The sequence below is a fragment of the Hypanus sabinus genome, chromosome 11 (assembly GCF_030144855.1).
Source record: "Hypanus sabinus isolate sHypSab1 chromosome 11, sHypSab1.hap1, whole genome shotgun sequence".
Taxonomy (NCBI): domain Eukaryota; kingdom Metazoa; phylum Chordata; class Chondrichthyes; order Myliobatiformes; family Dasyatidae; genus Hypanus; species Hypanus sabinus.
Genome location: NC_082716.1, coordinates 54,368,139 through 54,386,903, shown reverse-complemented (window position 1 = coordinate 54,386,903; position 18,765 = coordinate 54,368,139). Strand labels below are relative to the sequence as shown.

Here is an 18,765-nt window from a genome sequence, read left to right as displayed (position 1 = left end):
TTTATTAATATAATTTCATTAAGTTCTGCGGGCCAGATTAAAAAGCGTAACGGGCCGTAGTTTGCCCATGCCTGCTCTAGCATATGGGATAAAAGAGCTGTCAGTGGAGTTGATCAACCAGCCATGTAGGAAGAGCCAGTTCAAAGGAGGACATGTCTCAGATTTGCTGTAGCTGGGTGTTGACCTAGCTCTGAATAACTCTCCATAGATTGCAGAGGTTAAACCCAACACATTCTTGATTTGTATAGTTTTTGGGCTTACAGAGCATTGCAGTAATATTTTACTGAAAGGTAAATGGACACAGCACTCAAAAGAAACTGCACATTTTATGCATTCAGGAAAAGAACTGCGTGTCTTTGCTTTGAAACATTAACTCTGTTTCTTTACCAGCAGGAGTGCCGGGACTTCCTGAATATTTGCAGCAAATTTGTTTCTATATTTATAGTACTGTGCAAATGTCTTGGGCACATATATATAGTTAGGGTGCCTAAGACTTTTGTGCAGTGCTGTATTTGTCAACATGGAGCAGAGAGCGAGTTTGCAAATCTGGCAGGAGCAGAGGATGTTAGGATTGGCGAGGGTGGAGCATTGTGGGAGGGGTGTGGGACAGGTGCCAGAGTATGAGTGCCAAGGGAGGAGGTGTGTGTGCAGACATTCCCAGCCCTGAGGCACAAGGCAAAGTCATTTGATTCCAAACGATTTGTTTATCATTCATTACAGAATATCTGTCTGTTGTTTCCTGCGATCTCCCCTCTCCCAACCCCTTTCACAACCATGATTTCCCCTCTCCCTGCCCTCTTCTTACTCTCAGTTCACAATAGAGCCCCATGTGAGGATCAGGTTTATCATCACTCACGTATGCCAGGAAATTTGTTTTTTTTTTGCAGCAGTGTTCTGTTGCACAGTATGGTATACCATTTTATTTGGTACAGTAATGTTTGGCGTTTCGTTCTCTCTGATTGCAGGCTTGGCGTTTGCATCTGGTCTGGCAACTACGATGACAATTGCACACTTATTAAAATCTGGTGATGGCATTATTTGCATGAACGATGTATATGGAGGTATACTTAAATTCATTTTCATTTATTAGTACATAACATTTTATGAAGACCTGTTTAAAATACTTTGCATTCCAGAATTTGGTTAACAAGCAGTTAAAATGCTTGCCGGCTTTCCAACTGAGATGCCAAGAGAGTCTGTCAAGAATGTTTGTCCATGAATATTGGTGGTGTGTTTATGAATAAATATACAGATCAGATCTGACCCAGAGTCCCGAAGAAGGCTCTTGGTTCGAAATGTCGTCAGTTTAATTATTTACATAGGTGCTGCCTGATCCACTGAGTTCCTCCAGTATTTTAGGATTAGGACCCTACTGTCTTTTTTAACGGGAAGAGCAGGTATGCTTATTTATTGAGTATATACAAACTCCTTTACAGTCAGAGGGTGGATTTGAACCTGGGTTAGCTGTGCTACCATATCACCCTTCCCTGCCAAGTTGAGGCAAACTGAATACACCTCCAGTTACTTGGTTGCTTTGTTGGAACCAGAGGGAAAGCGGAAACCCCAGATACTCCATGCATGTTGTAGGACTGGTCCAGGAAGCTTTCATTGCACACGTACACACAATCTCCTATTTACCTCTGTCTCATTTAAATCCTTTTCACTGCCTTAGTAGGAAAATTGTCCAAATGCTTATTTGGACAGGGTTGGCTGATTAGGTATGTTTCGTCGGTTGAACTGGTTACTCAGTAAGTGGTGGTCTTTATATGTCTCAAACAGACTATTTTGGCATAAAACCTTCAGTGTGAGAGTTACCATTATTATAAAGCAGATACATTTACTGACACCATGTTGCACCTTTTCATGCACATATATGCACAGTACTTAGAGCACTGCTTCCTACACTCATTGGAGTCCTCCTCTCTCTATCCCTTCACTTGAAGTTTAGTAGACATTTGGAGCACAAAACACTGTCCACGGCTTAAAATAGTATGGTATCTGGGGGTGTAGGATATGGCATTTTGTTATCCTTATGGTGTTTGAGAAATCGTGATCTGTATTGCCTTTAGTGTAAGGAGGGATGATAAGATCTTGCTCCAACAACAAAACATAGTATTACACAATATGTTTTTAAGACCTGGTTAACCTATATTTCAGGAACTAACAGGTACTTCAGCAGAGTTGCATCTGAAATGGGTTTGGAAACATCTCTCATAGACTGCACATCATTGAAGTGCCTGAAGGAAGCAATTAAACCAAACACCAAGGTAGAGGAACTTCGTGCAAGATTTAAAAAAAAATGTGCAGACTTTTTATCTGATTCTTTCCATCTTGATTATTTTCTGTAGCCATCGTGGTCAATTATCGTAACAGCAAGCAGCTCACTTACCTTGTGCAATTTTCTTTGTGATAACTACAATGTGAAATGGTGCAATATCTTTAAAATAAGATTAATTCACAACTAGGACTCAAAAATCATCAGCCATTTTCCAAGATTAAAATTGATGTTTGAAATGTCGTTTTGAAGATGTGGATTGGCAGGGTGCATGCTGGGATGACCTATACAATTCAAGGGACGGTTGAATAGAATTGGTTTGTAAACAAAAATAGAGTGGCATGTTTTATTTTCCAGAAATACAAAACTGAGTTTCACTGAAAATTAAATTTGTTCTTTCCTGTAGTTTCAGAAAGAATATTATGAGGGAGACATGAGTTTTGATATTTCCTAGGAAGAATGAGTATGATTGGATTGGTCTGTTTCTGGAAAGTAGAAGAAATAAAAATAGACAAAATATATGAAAACCTAAAACTGTCAAGTCAGCAGAAAAGATCACTGACTACAGCCTACCATCTCTGCGGTACTTGTATGTGTTCAGAACAAAGAATCTGGTAGGAAAATTCATTGAGGACACTATCCACCCTGCAAACTTACTTTTCCAAAAGCTGCCTCCTAGATCATGCTACAGGGTTAATTAAAACAAAAACTTCATGCCATCTTAAAAGTTTCTTCCCCCAGGCAGTTAATCTGATCAACCATTCTAGTTAGCCCCCCTCACCCACCCCCCTACCTTTCTATTTATTACCCCTGTCACTGAACTGCACTATAAACACTTCAAACCACTTTATATAGTGTTGTTTACATTGTAAATACATGCTGGTATTTATGTATTTATACACATTTTATCCTATATCCGTACTTTAACATCTAAATTTATTTTTATATAATTTTCTGTACTTTATAATTGTTGAATGATACTGTCTTCTGTTGCATGTTACACCCTGCAAATTTCTAATGTAAATGTATATGGCAGATAAAGTTAATTCTTGATTTTTGACCCTTGCTCTAACCCTTCTCTGAACTCCTGAAATGATTATTTTGCAATATTCAAGGACTGGTAAATCAGAATCAGGTTTATTATCGTAAGACCATAAGACAGGAGCAGAATTAGGGCCATTCAACCAATTAAGTCTGCTCCACCATTTCATCATGGCTGATTTATTATCTCCCTCAACCCCATTCTCCTGACTTCTCCCTGTAACCTTCGATACCCTCACTAAGCAAGATTTGATCAACGTCCACATACCCAATGACTTGGTCTTCACAGTTGTCCATGGCAATGAATTCCACAGATTCAGTACTCTCTGAGCTAAAGAAATCCCTCTGTTCTAAATAGATGTTCCTCAATTCAGAGGTGGTCCTAGATTCACTCACTATAGGAAACATCTTCTCTACATTTTCACTGACATATCATGACTTCTGTTGTTTTGCAGGCTGCAAAAGTGCTCTTCAGACTAAAGGAGTGATAAATATACAGACCCAAAGTACAAATGGGGTAATTTCTTTGAAAATCCATAGTGCTTTCATTGTGGATATATAACAGTGCTTCCCATCTCCCTCTTGGATGTTTCCTTTTAATGTCCTCATGTTGCATTAAACATTGAGATGGCAATAGGATGGATGCACCAAATCTAAGACCAGACTTAATAGGATGTAGGTTGGAAATGGGAAAATAAGTAACGATAAAATCCTTGAAATAAACTTCACTACATACTCTTGTATTAGTGGAAAATAGTCTTAATTTAAAAAAAAACTGATGAAAATATCTCCACTAATCCATAGCTGTTCACTACTGGTGTCACTGAGAAAGCGGTTGTCTTTTTTTTCCCCCTTCTCTAAAAAGCAGATTGAGGCAGATTGGGGAAACCCCTATCTCTAAACTTTTGTGGTTATTTTTACAGCTTGTCTGGATTGAGACTCCTACTAATCCAATGATGAGTGTTGTTGACATCAAAGCTTGTGCTGAAGTTGTACATGAGCGTGGAGACATCATTATGGTGGTAGACAACACCTTCATGTCTGCCTATTTCCAGGTAATACAAATCATCTAAATTACATTATTCTTTCACATTTACAGTATGGATACAATTTTTCCGAGTTAAGTATGACTTGTTTTGACTCTGGTTTCTGGCTTATCAGATCCTAGTTAGGCAATTTTATTGAGCTATGCTATCCTGAATAGTTGAAGGATTTGCCAGAAATATAGACACTTGAACGTCCTTCTATTTATGCAGTAACGTTTAAATGTTTCTTATACCAGCGTATCCATACATTCTGGAAAGTTTTCAGCTATAAATGTCTGACAAACTGACTTCTACCTCATCAAGGCCACACATACCTTTGTTCACGTGCCCCAGAACCAGGACCCCACTGAGAAGCATCAGGCCACCATCACCAACCTCATCATCTGCAGAGATCTTCCCTCTACAGCCTCCAACTCTTTGCTCCCCAACCCTGCATTGTTTGTTTCTACCTCTAAACTAAGATCCACAAGCCTAACTGTCCCAGTAGACCCAGTTTTTCTGTCTGGTCTTGCTCCACTGAACTTCTGTCCTTGTATCTTGATTCCATTTTGCCCAGCTTGGTTCAGTCTTTTTCCACCTGCATCAGTGACACTTCACACACTCAACAACTTCAACTTCCAGTTCCCTAACCCCGACCACCTCATTTTCACTCGTAACATCCAATCCGCATACACTTCTATCCCACATCAAGGCTCTCCACTTTTATCTTAATAAGAGACTCAACTGATTCCCCACCACTGCCATCTTCCTCTGGTTGTTACAACAGGTCCTCACCAAAACAAATTCTCTTTTGCTTTATCTAGACCAAAGCTGTAGCCATGAGCACTTGCATGGGTCCCAGCCAATAATGCCTTTTCACCAGCTTTTCACAAATTTATATTTCTGAGTTTAGGTATAATCTACTGGACGAACTTAGCAGGTTGAGCAGCAATAGTAGAGAAGTGGTAGAAGTAATTTTACATGAATCCTTTGAGTTTAAAGGGAGCATAGTGAACTGGGTTCTGGTGAGTTCAAAGGGAGGATGGCAAACAACTCTTGGTGGACCAGAAACTGAACCACCAGGACTGCTAAATAATTGGAGAGTGAATTACTGGAGTTCAATAAGGTGATTGATAAAGCATCTTTCTATGGATTGAGGTGCAGATATTAGCTTTGTTTTTGTTGATGTTTAACTGGACGTGTATATGTGCGAACAACACACACAAAATGCTGGTGGAACACAGCAGGCCAAGCAGCATCTATAGGGAGAAGCACTGTCGACGTTTTGGGCCAAGACCCTTCGTCAGGACTTATAGATGCTCCTTCTAGATGCTGCCTGGCCTGCTGTGTTCCACCAGCATTTTGTGTGTGTTGTTTGAATTTCCAGCAGCTGCAGATTTCCTCATGTATATGTGTATCTGGAGATTGATTTGAACTGGCTTATGGTTCTACTGGCCTGCAACTTGTGTATATAGTAGTTATATTGCACCAAGAATATCTGCCACTCAGAAAAGGGGTGTCTTCTTCAGGATGTGAGATGAAATGTTTGTCACAGGGAAGGGTGAGAAAGGAGATAAAATATTTAATACTGTGCCTTACCTACTGTTTTGCCAGCTGTATCACTTGACTGGAGTAACTTGTTAAACCAGTGCAGGAAACACCAGGTTGATATGCTTGAGTAGGATTTTTAATATTTCCAGTTGTAGATTTGTAAATGCAGTTTTAATATGTCAACATGCCATCTATTTAACCACTGTTTCACAACAATTCTCAGTATTTTGGAAGACCATATTTGGAATTCCAGTTGATTTCATGGTCTATTTAAGAAAATGTTTATTTTGATGATCTTTCTCTTATTCCTTCAGCGTCCTTTGGCCCTTGGTGCTGACATCTGTATGTATTCTGCAACAAAGTATATGAATGGTGAGACAATCTAGAATTTAAAACATTACGTTTGCATTTAATGTTGAGATCTGATGTCTGAAGATAGAAGAAATTCTGCTCTGGTATAGTGATTATTTGTGTTAACGGTTACAAACATTAGAAGAGCTAAAATTTCAGCACCTTCAGACTCCAGTTGTCAAATTACTCACGGAGCTAGAATAGCTAAGTATTATTCAAAGGCTGCACATCTTCAGTTTTCCTGTGTTGCTGTAAATCTCTGCTTAGAATAGCAATTTTTAAAGCATTACTTTGCATAACAAATTCTAAATTTTCTTTATCAGTTGATATTTTAAGCGCAGCACCATTATTTTAAACTTTGTCTCCCTGCACTGCTTTGTGACCATCAGACCTCTGTAGTCAAGATGGATGCCATCCTCTGTCTCTACTCTCTCTTTAGCAGTTTTATCATTAGTTCTCTTGATTTTATTCCTACCCTTTTAATTGATTATTTTTTAAGATTGGTTGTTAGCTCTTATTGGTCCTGTCTTTTCCCATCTATTTGATAAACTGCAATCGAAAGAACATGATTAAAGTTGAAGTAGGAGTAGACTGTTCCGCCTCTGGTCCCTTCATAGCCATTCAGTATTTTTACTGCCATTTCTTACTCGAAAGCCATAATTCCTTGATTCCCTTAATAAATTTACAGTATCTATTAAAAGTATTCACTCCCCTTGGAAGTTTTCATGTTTTATTGTTTTACAATATTGAATCACACTGGATTTAATTTGGCTTTTTGACACCAATCAACAGAAAAAGACTCTTTTGTGTCAAAGTGAAAACAGATCTCTACAAAGTGATCTAAATTAAATACAAATCTAAAACACAAAACGATTGCATAAGTATTCACGCTCTTTAACATAACACATCAAATCACCACTGGTGCCACTGGCTGGATAAGTCACATAATTAATTAAATGGAGATTTAATTTTTGGAGATTTGGAGATTTCTGTGCAGTCAAGGTGTTTCAATTGACTATAGTAAAAATACAGCTGTACCTGGAAGGTCCAACTGCTGGTGAGCCAGTATCCCAGCAAAAACTACACCATGAAGATGAAAAGACACTCCCAAGCAACTCCATGAAAAGCACAAGTCAGGACAAGAAAATTTCCAAGTCATTGACTATCCTTTGGAGTACAGTTAAGTCAGTCATTAAGAAATGGGAAGAACATGGTATAGCTGTAACTCTACCTAGAGCATGCAGTCCTCAAAAACTGAGTGACCGTGCATGAAGGGGATAGTGAGGAAGGCCACCAAGAGACCCATGACAATTCTGGAGGAGTTACAAGCTTCAGTCGCTGAGATGGGAGAGACTGCGCATGCAACAACTGTTGTCTGGTGCTTCACCAGTTGCAGCTTTATAGAATAGTGGCAAAGAGAAAGCCACTGTTGGGGAAAAGAATACTCACATGAAATCTTAGCTAGACTTTGTCAGAAAGCATGTGGAGACTCTGAAGTCAGTTGGAAGAAGGTTCTATGGTCTGATTAAACCAAAATTGAGCTTTTTGGCCATCAGACTAAATGCTATGTTTGGCATCATCAAAAACACACCATCCCTATCATGAAGCATGGTGGTGGCTGCATCATGCTGTGGGGATGCTTCACTCCAGCCCGTCCTGAAAGACTTGTGAAGGTAGAGGGTAAAATACAGGGAAATCTGGAGGAAAATCTGATGCAATCTACAAGAGAACTGTGACTTGGGAGATTTGTTTTCTAGCAAGACAGTGGCCTCAAGAATAAATCCAAGGCTACCGAAGAATGGCTTTAAAACAATAAAATTAATGTCCTGGAGTGGCCATCCGATTGAGAATTTGTGGCTGGACTTGAAAAGGGCTGTTCACACATGATCCTCATTTAATCTGACAGAGCTTGAGCATTTTTGTAAAGAAGGGGAAAAATTGCAGTGTACAGATGTGCAAAGTTGATGGAGACCTGTCCACACAGACTCAGGCTGTAATTGCTGCCAAAGGGGCATCTACTAAATGGTGTCTTGAAAGGGGTGAATATTTGTGCAATTAATTATTGTGTTTTACATTTTGTAATTAATTTAGATCAATCTGCTATCTTGAATATGCTTAGCAGTTGAGCATCTGGTGAAATCTTGTATACAGATACAAATCTGGAGGCCAGGGAAGGATATACTTGCAGAATAGGAAATGCGGCAAAGAATCATCTGACTGGGTTCCTGGGAGGGCAAGTTTGTCATATGTAGAGTGAATATGTAGACTGCTATTATATTTGATGAGATTTCATCAGTGTATCTTTTTCAAATATTTTGCCTTTTTTAAACCAAAGTGAATTACCTATTTATTTTCTATATTATATGTTTTCTTGTATGTTCCATTCACCCAGGGTGTCTTTAACCTCCTTGAAGTTTCTTGCACCCTACTCACAGGCCATGACATCATGTCTCTTCACATGGCCAGAAGAATTAAAACTATTCCATTGGTTTTTCCCTTCAATGAATTTTCTGTTATTTGTGAATTCCTGTTCCAAATTTCTTGCTCTATGTTATCCACATATTCCTAAAATCATTGTATTCCAGTTTATATTGTTATGAGTGATGAACAGACCTGATGGACAATGGGGTGCAGAGTTAACCATTCCCAGCCCCCCTCCTGAGAACTACGAACTATTGCTGTTGTTATGCTGCTCATGAGAGAGAGAGATAAAGCCCAGGCAAGAACATTTGCTACAGATAAGAGGGGGAGACTGTTGATTTACTGTGTTATGACTTTTACAAGGATTATTTACCTTCTACTACTTTGCTCGTTAACATTCCTCAGGAGATAGCAGGAGTGGCCTGATTTGATGGACACAGTCACTCAGTGTTGATGGATAGCTGAGACCCGTGAGTGGGGATAAAAAGACAGGTCTGGAGAGACACTCTTCAGACACACCCGTGGACACTGATTGAGTGTTGGTAACCACAGGAAAGGTAGGGGGGCTTCGGAGACCAAACCAGGAGATCAGTCAGTAAAACTCAGTGTTACAGCAGGGCCGTTGGGGACTTGTGTGTGTGTCCACTCATGCTAGAGTGACGAGTCCACCACAGAAGAACGGTCTAGCTGAAGGACGGAGGGGTCATAGCTGAATGACCACCACAACAACGGTGCAACAGAATCAAGAGGCAACAGGAAGGTTTGCTGACTGCAGCTGCTTAATCTCTCGCGCTCTCTCTCTCTCCAACGATTTCAACACAACAACCATAACTACTTCAGCATTTATGAACTGAACTTTATACTTTTATATGACAATTCATTTAACCCTAGACATCGATAGAGCTTGTTTATTATTGATTATTATTATTCCTACACTTTTAGGTTTATTACTACTAACTTGTTTTATATGTATATTTGCATTTTTGATATTGTATTGTGTAGTTTACTAATAAACACCTTTAGTTTGGTACCACCAGACTCCAACGGATTCGCTGCTAGTCAGACACCCAGTTACGGGGTACGTAACAATGTAATCCTATTCCCCATTAATAGGATCACATTTATTGTTCAGCTTTGATGGTGCCCCTGACCTGAAACACTAACGCTTTCTCTTTCTATTGATGCTTTTTGACCTACTGAGTTTTTCCAGCATTTTCTGTTTGATCTATTCATACTGGTACTAACGTGAAAGGAAAGTACTTTGTATGCATAACTAACCTGCAAGTCACATGAATGTCTGTACTTTTTGCCTAACTGCTGTTGGCTTTACTCTTTTAACATTTGATTCTCAGCATATGGCATTTCAAAAATGGCTGGAATTTCTACATCTGTTTCCATTTGTTACAATGTAAGTTTCACATGTGTTGGTCTTTGGAATAGTGATGACAAATTCTGGAATATAGTCTTCTCAAATGTAATTAAGTGAACCTGTCAGAGTTTTGCATGACTTGGACTCCGTTGGATCTTGAACCGTGAAGGCATTTACCACTTTGCAGCTGGTATTGTTAAGGAGCCCTTGAATGCAAAGCCCACTTGACCGTGAAATTTCCTGATTCAGTAACTCCATCAGCTTTATGTAACTTAAATTTAAAATACTTACTCCAGCTTTTTCTTTTAAAGTCATGTGACCAGTGTGTGACCTTTGTCTAACTTTTAATATATCCCTCAACTCTCTAGGTCATTCTGATGTAGTCATGGGCTTGGCTTCTATGAACCGTGAAGATATTTATGAAAAATTGAAATTCTTGCAGAACGGTACTGATTTACAACTATTTAAATTCTAAGTAGCTTTATATAGTTTAAAAACCAATCCGAAATGCTTTTGTAATAGCAGCTTCAGTTATTCCATGCCATTAGCCAAAAACTGATTCCACTGCTCTTTTGTAGATTCATCTACATGATTTATAGAATGTTAAAGCACACTTTGTTAATTAAGTAAGCTTTGCAAGTTGATATTCATTTTTGTTTCCATACACGGAAAATCCTACAAAATTTACCCAGTTCATCATGGGTAAAGCCCTCCCCACCATGGAGCACATTTATACAATGTGTTGACACAAGAAAGCAGTATCTGTCATCAGGAACCTCCACCATTCAGGTAATACTTTCTTCTCCCTGTGCCATCGGAAAGAAGGTACAGGAGGCTCAGGACTTGTACCACTTGGTTCAGGGGCAATTATTATCCCTCAGCTATAAGGCTCTCGAACCAGTGGGGATAACTTCACTCAACTTCACCTGCTCCATTACTGAAATGTTCCCACAACCTATGGACTCACTTCCAAGGACTCTTCATCTGGTGTTCTTGATACTTAGTGTTTATTTATATTATTATTTCTTTCTTCTTGTAGTTGGACAGTTTGTTGTCTTTTGCACTGTATGAATTGTGGTTATCCTATTATAGTTATTATTCTGATTTATTGAGTAGGCTGGCAAGAAAACAAATCTCAGCATTGTATATTGTGATATATATGTACTTTGTACTTTAAAGCACAATTGGTTAAGTAAAACTACATCCTACCAAGGTTTGATAATGTAATTACTAATGTGACACTTTTATAGATTTCATAATGCCCCAAGCTTAATAATCTTCCATTTTCATATATTTGTGAATTTTCTTATATATTAACAACATACTTGATTATGCAGCTCTGAAGCATTAATAATTTGTAATAGTATTTGTATTCAATGGCTTTTGTCAGCGATACCATCAAGTGTTTAAAAACTTCAGCATTTACATAGCTTTTTATTGGCTCCGTCAATTGCTATTTTTCCTGATCCAAAAACACTTTGCTAAAACAAAACCTTCCATTTAACAGCAATAGGCTAAAATATGGTCAGTCTGTGCTCCACATTACTGCTTTGAGATTCCAGACAATATCTGCAAGGTGTCTGATTCATCACTTGGTTCTGCAAGATGCTGTCAATACTCTTATCACTTCTGTGAGGGAATCTCCAAAGTGAGAGAATTAGTGAAACATGCTGAATGATATTTAAAAGGCAGAGTTATAACTGTGTAAAATATAGTTCATCTCATCAATATAAAACCATGATATCCAAGTAAGGATTTTCTATACTATCAATAATGCTATTGTAGTGTTCTCGCTCGGGTGTAACGGAACACCGAACTAAACACCGAGTTAAACCTTTGTCAATAACGACAGGAACACAGTAAGATTAACCGTTTACTGTTCACTCTTCCACATTGACGTATGGTGAAAACTGTTGATAAAACAATACAAGATTTGTACAGCACTTGTTTCCTTCTTGATATTACATTCACATCGTAAATACTTGCAAAAGTAAAACTACAACTACTACGTTACATTAAAGTGCAGCATACAGTCAGAATATACCTACGCCATTGACTGCTTTAAATACACTTCAACTCAAACTATCCACAACTCTTTAACTAACGAAAACATAAACGTTATCGACCGTCGTTACTTTTAACAGGATCGGTGTTAACATTTTAATTCAACATATCGATTATCTCATAACTCACAGCGTTGCTTTCACAATGTTCCTGGTGTGTAGAGAGAAAACGTTGCTGCTTGCTCACGCTCGCACATGTCGCGACCCCCCCCCACCTTCCCGTTTCTCCAAACCCGTATTTTCCCACAGGATGCGGCGAAACCGGATGTGACGTCGTTGCATGCCGCGATATCTCACAGACAACTTTAAACAATCCTAACTTTAACTGGAATGCTAACAAACGAATTACTAAGCGAAATTATTATAAACGGAATAACTGCCAAAGGCAACACAGCTATTATGAAAATATGAAATATAAAACACATACTTAACCATTTTGTATGGAGGTACTAATGGATCTAATGATAAGTTTGGAAATGCTTTAAAAATACATGAAAAAGTAAAGAAAAAGCCGAAAATAAATAGCAAAGTATATAGAAGTAATTACCATTACAAAAATAATGGCAGAGATATTGAATAATTGAGAGATTAAAAATTGTTATTAAGAACTGATTGTAAGCAACCGAACAACATACTGAAATAAGAACAGAAAGGTTGGAAATACTTTGTAAATCAGGCAACATCCGTGGAGAGAGAGAGAAGAGTTAATGTATGTTAAGACCCTTCATTAAATCTGGGAAAAGTGAGAAAATGAGTGCGTTGTAAACTGCATGGATGGAGTGTGGGAGAAAAAGGTTTATTTGTGACCGGCTGGAAATTAGGGTTAGCTGGAAGATGTACTTTCAACAACCATTTAGGAGAGGGAACTGAATTTTTGTACATTTTAGCTGAATTTTCCATTGAATTTGAAATTCACCTGCATTTAAATGCCCTTTGTTAATTGATACAGCTATTGAAATATAAGCAAAAATACTGAGTTTGTAGACCAATCAAATAAGTGAGAAAACAAAGTTAATGTTATGCTTATATAGAATCTAGGATTCCCCTCCCGTGTGCAATTCTGGCCTCAGTGAGTCAGAAGGAGTTGGATGTGGAAGGAAATCCATCTAATATACATCTCAATTTGATATTTTGAATAGCAAATACTAAAATGGAGTAAGGTCAACCTTTCCAGTGTAGTATTAAGTTTTGATATAGGTTTGTTAATTGTGTTGCAGCTATTGGTGCTGTTCCATCTCCATTTGATTGTTTTTTGTGCAACCGTGGATTAAAGACATTATCCCTTCGAATGAGGCAACACTTCAAGAATGCACTGGCTGTAGCCCAGTTTTTGGAAGCAGATCCTCGAGTAGAGAAGGTCTTTTTCCCAGGTGGGTTATATGAAACTTATTTTACCCTAAATATAGGAAAATAACTTGGAAGAGGTAGCAGATTCTCAATTTTTGTTGGATTATTAATAATTCCCTCTTAATAACAATTGTTAGTTTAAAAATCATTTAAATACGCAATCTACAGGAACCATTTCATATCTTCTGAAATATTGGAAGATGACAATCAATGCATTGTTATGAATGTGAAGCAACTCTGAGGGGCCGAAGGGTACAAAGTCGCCCCCTCCTTTTTGAGAATCGCAAGATCGCTATTAATTCGGGTCTGGGACCCAGGAAATGAGAGAGACACATGGAACACACAAGGTTTGGAATGTGTCCTGGCCTCAGCGGAACGGAACCACTGATAACGGCCATTGTCTCTTGGAGATGGAATTGTGTATTGAGTACTGTACTAGTCATTGAAACCCCTCAGGGGACAACCAGAGTGGTCTGGTTGAGGGATTGCATCATACCAACCTGATAGACATCTGAGACCCCGTGAGTAAGGATAAAAAAGGGGTCTGGGGAACAACCCCTTTAGATGCACTAGGAGAAACGCTAGAAACCCCGTGACAGCGTTTGATAGCGAAAGCCGGTGGGGGCTCATATGCGTCCTCCCTTCGCCTGGGGTGGCGAGCTCACCACGGAAGAACGGTTTAGCTAAAGGAGAGGCCACAAGTGAACGGCCATGACAATGAGACTCCTGACGGATCGAAATCATAAAAGGAAAGCCGGCAAGTTTTTCTCCAAATCTCTCTCTCTCTCCAACAATTGCAACACAGCAGTCCCCAATGGCTGCAGCCTGCATGAACTGAGTGAACTTTATATTTCCATCGGACAATACATTATCCCCTAGACAACGATAGAGCTTATTTCTTATTGATTATTATTATACCTGCACTTTTAGATTTAGTATTGACGACGTATATTTTCTATAAATTTGTATTGATATTTGTGTATTTTTATTAATAAATACTGTTAAAAATAGTATCATCAGACTTCAACGGACATCTCCATCTTTGCTGGTGAGTGACCCAGTTACGGGGTTCGTAACAGCATTGACTATTTTCTTATTGCCTTTTAGTACTCCGGGATGCAGATTTAGGTGTTGGCAATTTTAGCTTTAAGCAGCATTAATTTTTTGCTGATATTTGTTTCCTTAACTTCTCTCTTTCATAAGAATCTTGGTTGCCAAACGTTTCTGGGAAGTTATGTGTACTTCTTTATGAATGGAGAACAATAAAAACAATGATTTTTTTCCTGCATTTCCTTTGTTCCCCATTATAAATGCTTATCTTTCTTATGTTGTGTAAAAGACTTGCATGTATTTTAACTTATATTTTTAAGCATATGCAGAAGCTTTGACAGTAAACTTTTAAGTTGCACACAAGTTTACCCTCTAGATCAGGAACTCCCAACCTTTTTTATGCCACGGACCCCTATCATTAACTGAGGGCTCTGTGGACCCTAGGTTGGGAGCTACTGCTCTAGATCCTTTCTGCATGGATCTAAACCTGGGTCTGCTGCTGCTTCTGGCAACTTTGTGTGCCTTCTCTTTGGATCTAATACTATCATTTTCCCATAATTTTGATGTGGCCTTTCCTTTTTTGGTTTTTACTCCAGAAAAGGATGTGTAACTGTTAATTGTCCATGATTTGCCCTTTGAATGAAGCTCCCCACAGTATATTTTGCTGAAATATAGGACCCTAATTTTAGATCAACTTTTCCATCACAGTAAGTTTGTACAGCATTTTTTTGCAGAAGCAACTGGCCCTACTGAAATATGACTTCTATGTGTTTCCCTCAGTTATTTGTTTCACTCTAAAACAGTGGTCCCCAACCACCGGGCCTCAAAGCATGTGCTACCGGGCTGCGAGGAAACAATATGATTTGGCGGTATGAAACGACATGAGTCAGCTGCACCTTTCCTCATTCCCTGTCACACCTACCGTTGAACTTGAAATAACCTACCAAATCATACCAAATAACACACAAAACCTAAAATAACACTAACATATAGTAAAAGCAGGAATGATATGATAAATACACTGCCTATTTAAAGTAGAAATAATGTATGTACTGTGTAGTTTCACTTAACAGAATCGGGAAGAATAAGCCAAAACTGATTTTTAGAGAAAAAAATCGGCACATAGCATGCATGTGCACACAGGTGCCTGCGCAAGGTTTCATGGTCATGGTAGTCTTTCTCGGGGTAAACACAAGTGCCCCGTATTTGACTGCTACTTTGCTATTTTTGTCCCGTATTTGGGAGTAAGAAAGTTGGCAACCCTATTAGAAGACCATGACCACCGCCCCCCCCCCCCCCCCCGTCGGCCAATTGGCAAGAATATTGTCAATATTAAACTGGTCCTCGGTGCAAAAAAAAGGTTGGGGACCCCTGCTCTAAATGCATTATTGATATAAAAGTGTGTATATAGGAATGACTAATCCATTCTATAAATACAGTAAGAATTTGCTTTTGGACTATGTGAAAATTATGATAGTTTAGCATCTGGCTCATCTGCTAAGTAATTGTCACACAACTTTCTCACGTACCAGGGGCCTTGATTCATTTGCTCCCTCCAACACAAAAGGGACACACTTCAACTCAATCCTTTCAATTTAGTGTGGCCCTGATTCCTGTGCTCACTTTCAAATGATCTGGGTTACAGAAAATTTTATTATCATTTGCTGCTGGTGTACAGTTTCTACTCAATGACTCCAGACTCTGAAGGGTAGATTGCAATATTCTCAAACTGCAGAATATGGTACTCAAAAGCTGCATAGAATTTGTTGATTTGAAGTACTTTAAAAATGCTTCATATTTTCAGTAAATGTGCTCCTTTTTCAGGTCTACCTTCCCATCCGCAATACAAGGTGACAAAACAGCAATGCACTGGATCTTCAGGCATGATTGCTTTCTTAATTAAAGGAAACCTGGAAAATGCCAAGATATTCCTTGAAAATCTGAAAGTAAGGACTGCTGAAACCTAGTCCACTTTTAAAAAAAATAAATTTACCTAGGTTGTTAACGTTGGGTGAGAAGATTTCTTAAAAATATTTCTTTCTAGCTTTTTAAATATTGAAATGTACCCTTAACTATGTTAAATGCAAGTTAAAATTGGTACTGTCTGATTGGTAAACATTCCCATTCACTGAGGAAAGCAATTTAATAAATTAAAATTTGGTTTTTAGATCTTCTAAAACAAAGTCTGTCACTGTAAATGTATTAACTGAAATTTGTCAAAAATAACATTTTTGACATTGACAATTTGAAAAATTTTTAACTGATGAAAAGGCTTAGTTTTAAAAAAGCATATTATTGAAAAGAGAACGATATAGCGTTGTTCATCCTTGCACTCTTTTTGTAATAAGTAGCTTTTGGTTCTCAGTAGGGAATATTCTGTACCATATGTCTCACCAGGTTTTTTTTTAACCTCTGCTTTTTAGCTGTTTTGTCTTGCCGAGAGTTTGGGAGGATACGAAAGCCTAGCTGAGCATCCGTAAGATTTTCTTCCTTCCATTTCTTAAGCTGATTGAAAACTAAAAACGTTACTAAGTTCCTTTATTTAATAAGACAAAGAATCATTTAATCCTAGTTGTTTCAATTTATATTTTGAAAAACATTCAGTATAATCTTAAATATGTGGTCTCAATGTGCAAAAGGAAATTGAGGAAGAGTTCATTTTTTAAAATCAATAGTTTGTTAGTTGAAGATTCAGAATCAAAATTTTTTAAACTTGACACAGTAATCTTCTTGACTAATTTAGATACCTAGTTTCGATAGGCAGCTTTGCTAGTGTTATTCAGGATGGAGTTGAGAACCTAGCAGCAGTTTTAGCTGGTTAAAAAATGATTAAATATAGTAAGTCACAGTTTACTAAACAATAATTAGCAGTTATAGAGTAAAAAATTTTAAGTTTAAAACAATACTGGAAATATTCAAGAGAGGTGGGCAGCATCTGGATAGAGAAGTGTAATATAGAAGTGTTTATTTTACCATCTAATGCTAGTATTCTAAAGAAATAAATATAGTGCACTAAGGTCATGGTAATAAACTGGCCATTACTGAAATAAGTTTTGAAGATGGCCAGATTGGCTGTTTCTTTATGTCAGGATCTCAGACCGTGGAAGGAAAGTTTTTTTAAAAAAAAAGGAATTGTATGGCAATATGGATTAAACAAAGCATGCCAATGGTGAAGAGGATTCAGTGGCTTGAAAGATCAACCAATTGGACCAAGGTTGAACTTTGGAAGAAAAGAAAGTAGCATTTGCATTGGTGGAAGTATATTTTAGGCTCCCAGTCAGAGGTGCATGACATGAAAAACATGTTGCTAACTGAAAAAAATAATAAAGCAGTAACAGTAAAGTCATTCAGATAGCCTAACAAAATCTGGACCAGAGGTAGAAAAGCTGCTTTCAAAAAGCACTCAAGCTGTTAAAATTAGTATGTAACCAGTCCAAACAGAAAGGAAGGAAACTGAACTAGTTTGGGGAAGTGAAACTGCATCAGTAGAAAGGTCACTCTATGATGGCATATTGAAGATGCAGTCATTAGTTAAAATTGATCTATTTTTAGAAAGCAAAGTTAGTTTAGGGATAAATGTTCTAAAACGGACTAAGGCCGGCTTCATCTGGCTGAGATACAGGGCTTCAAAAGTGAATTTGTAACAGCTACTTCAGAGTTACTCAGTGTACTACTATGCAAGAAGTTGGAGAAGAAAGAAGTGTTTCAGACCAAAATGTTCCCTATGAAAGATTCTTCTGGATCTTTATTAACCATGGATGTCAAGAACAAGGTAGAACTGTACAAACTAAGTCAATAAGAGTCACAGTACAGTGTATAGTTTTGGCCATGACACTGTGATAAAACAGGTGCAGAGGAGATCAGAGGACATTCTGATCTGGATGGTGTTAAATGCTGTTCTTGATCAGTATTTGGTATTTCATTCTGAAATAGATCAAGAACTTGCTTGAGATTGGGTATTTGGAGAAGTGATAAAGGTTGTTGTAAATATTAAGTACTGTATTTACAGATTGGATCTTAATATTACTGTATATTTTGACAGAATTCGTCCTTAACAAAACAGTACAACACAATGAACTGTATTCTTTCTTAGAGCAATCATGACACATGCATCTGTCCCAAAGGAGGAGCGCAAAGTACTGGGGATCAGTGATACTCTAATCAGACTGTCTGTTGGTTTGGAAGATGTAACAGATATCATTGAAGACCTCGATAAAGCTTTAAAAGCTGCAGTAAGTAAACAAGTATAATTTTAAAAAGGAAACATTTATT

General features: G+C 38.0%; 1 protein-coding gene across 1 annotated transcript in view; it reads left to right on the top strand.

Annotated features, from left to right (window-relative positions):
* The window catches only part of LOC132401968 (cystathionine gamma-lyase-like), a 63,323-nt gene that overhangs the window by 31,518 nt on the left and 13,040 nt on the right, over positions 1-18,765 (top strand). The window contains exons 3-11 of the mRNA XM_059984347.1: positions 966-1,061; positions 2,158-2,267; positions 4,240-4,371; positions 6,207-6,264; positions 10,402-10,479; positions 13,314-13,466; positions 16,318-16,439; positions 16,917-16,969; positions 18,587-18,725. Coding sequence (XP_059840330.1) covers positions 966-1,061; positions 2,158-2,267; positions 4,240-4,371; positions 6,207-6,264; positions 10,402-10,479; positions 13,314-13,466; positions 16,318-16,439; positions 16,917-16,969; positions 18,587-18,725 — 941 coding nt within the window. The remainder of the gene's footprint in view (positions 1-965; positions 1,062-2,157; positions 2,268-4,239; positions 4,372-6,206; positions 6,265-10,401; positions 10,480-13,313; positions 13,467-16,317; positions 16,440-16,916; positions 16,970-18,586; positions 18,726-18,765) is intronic.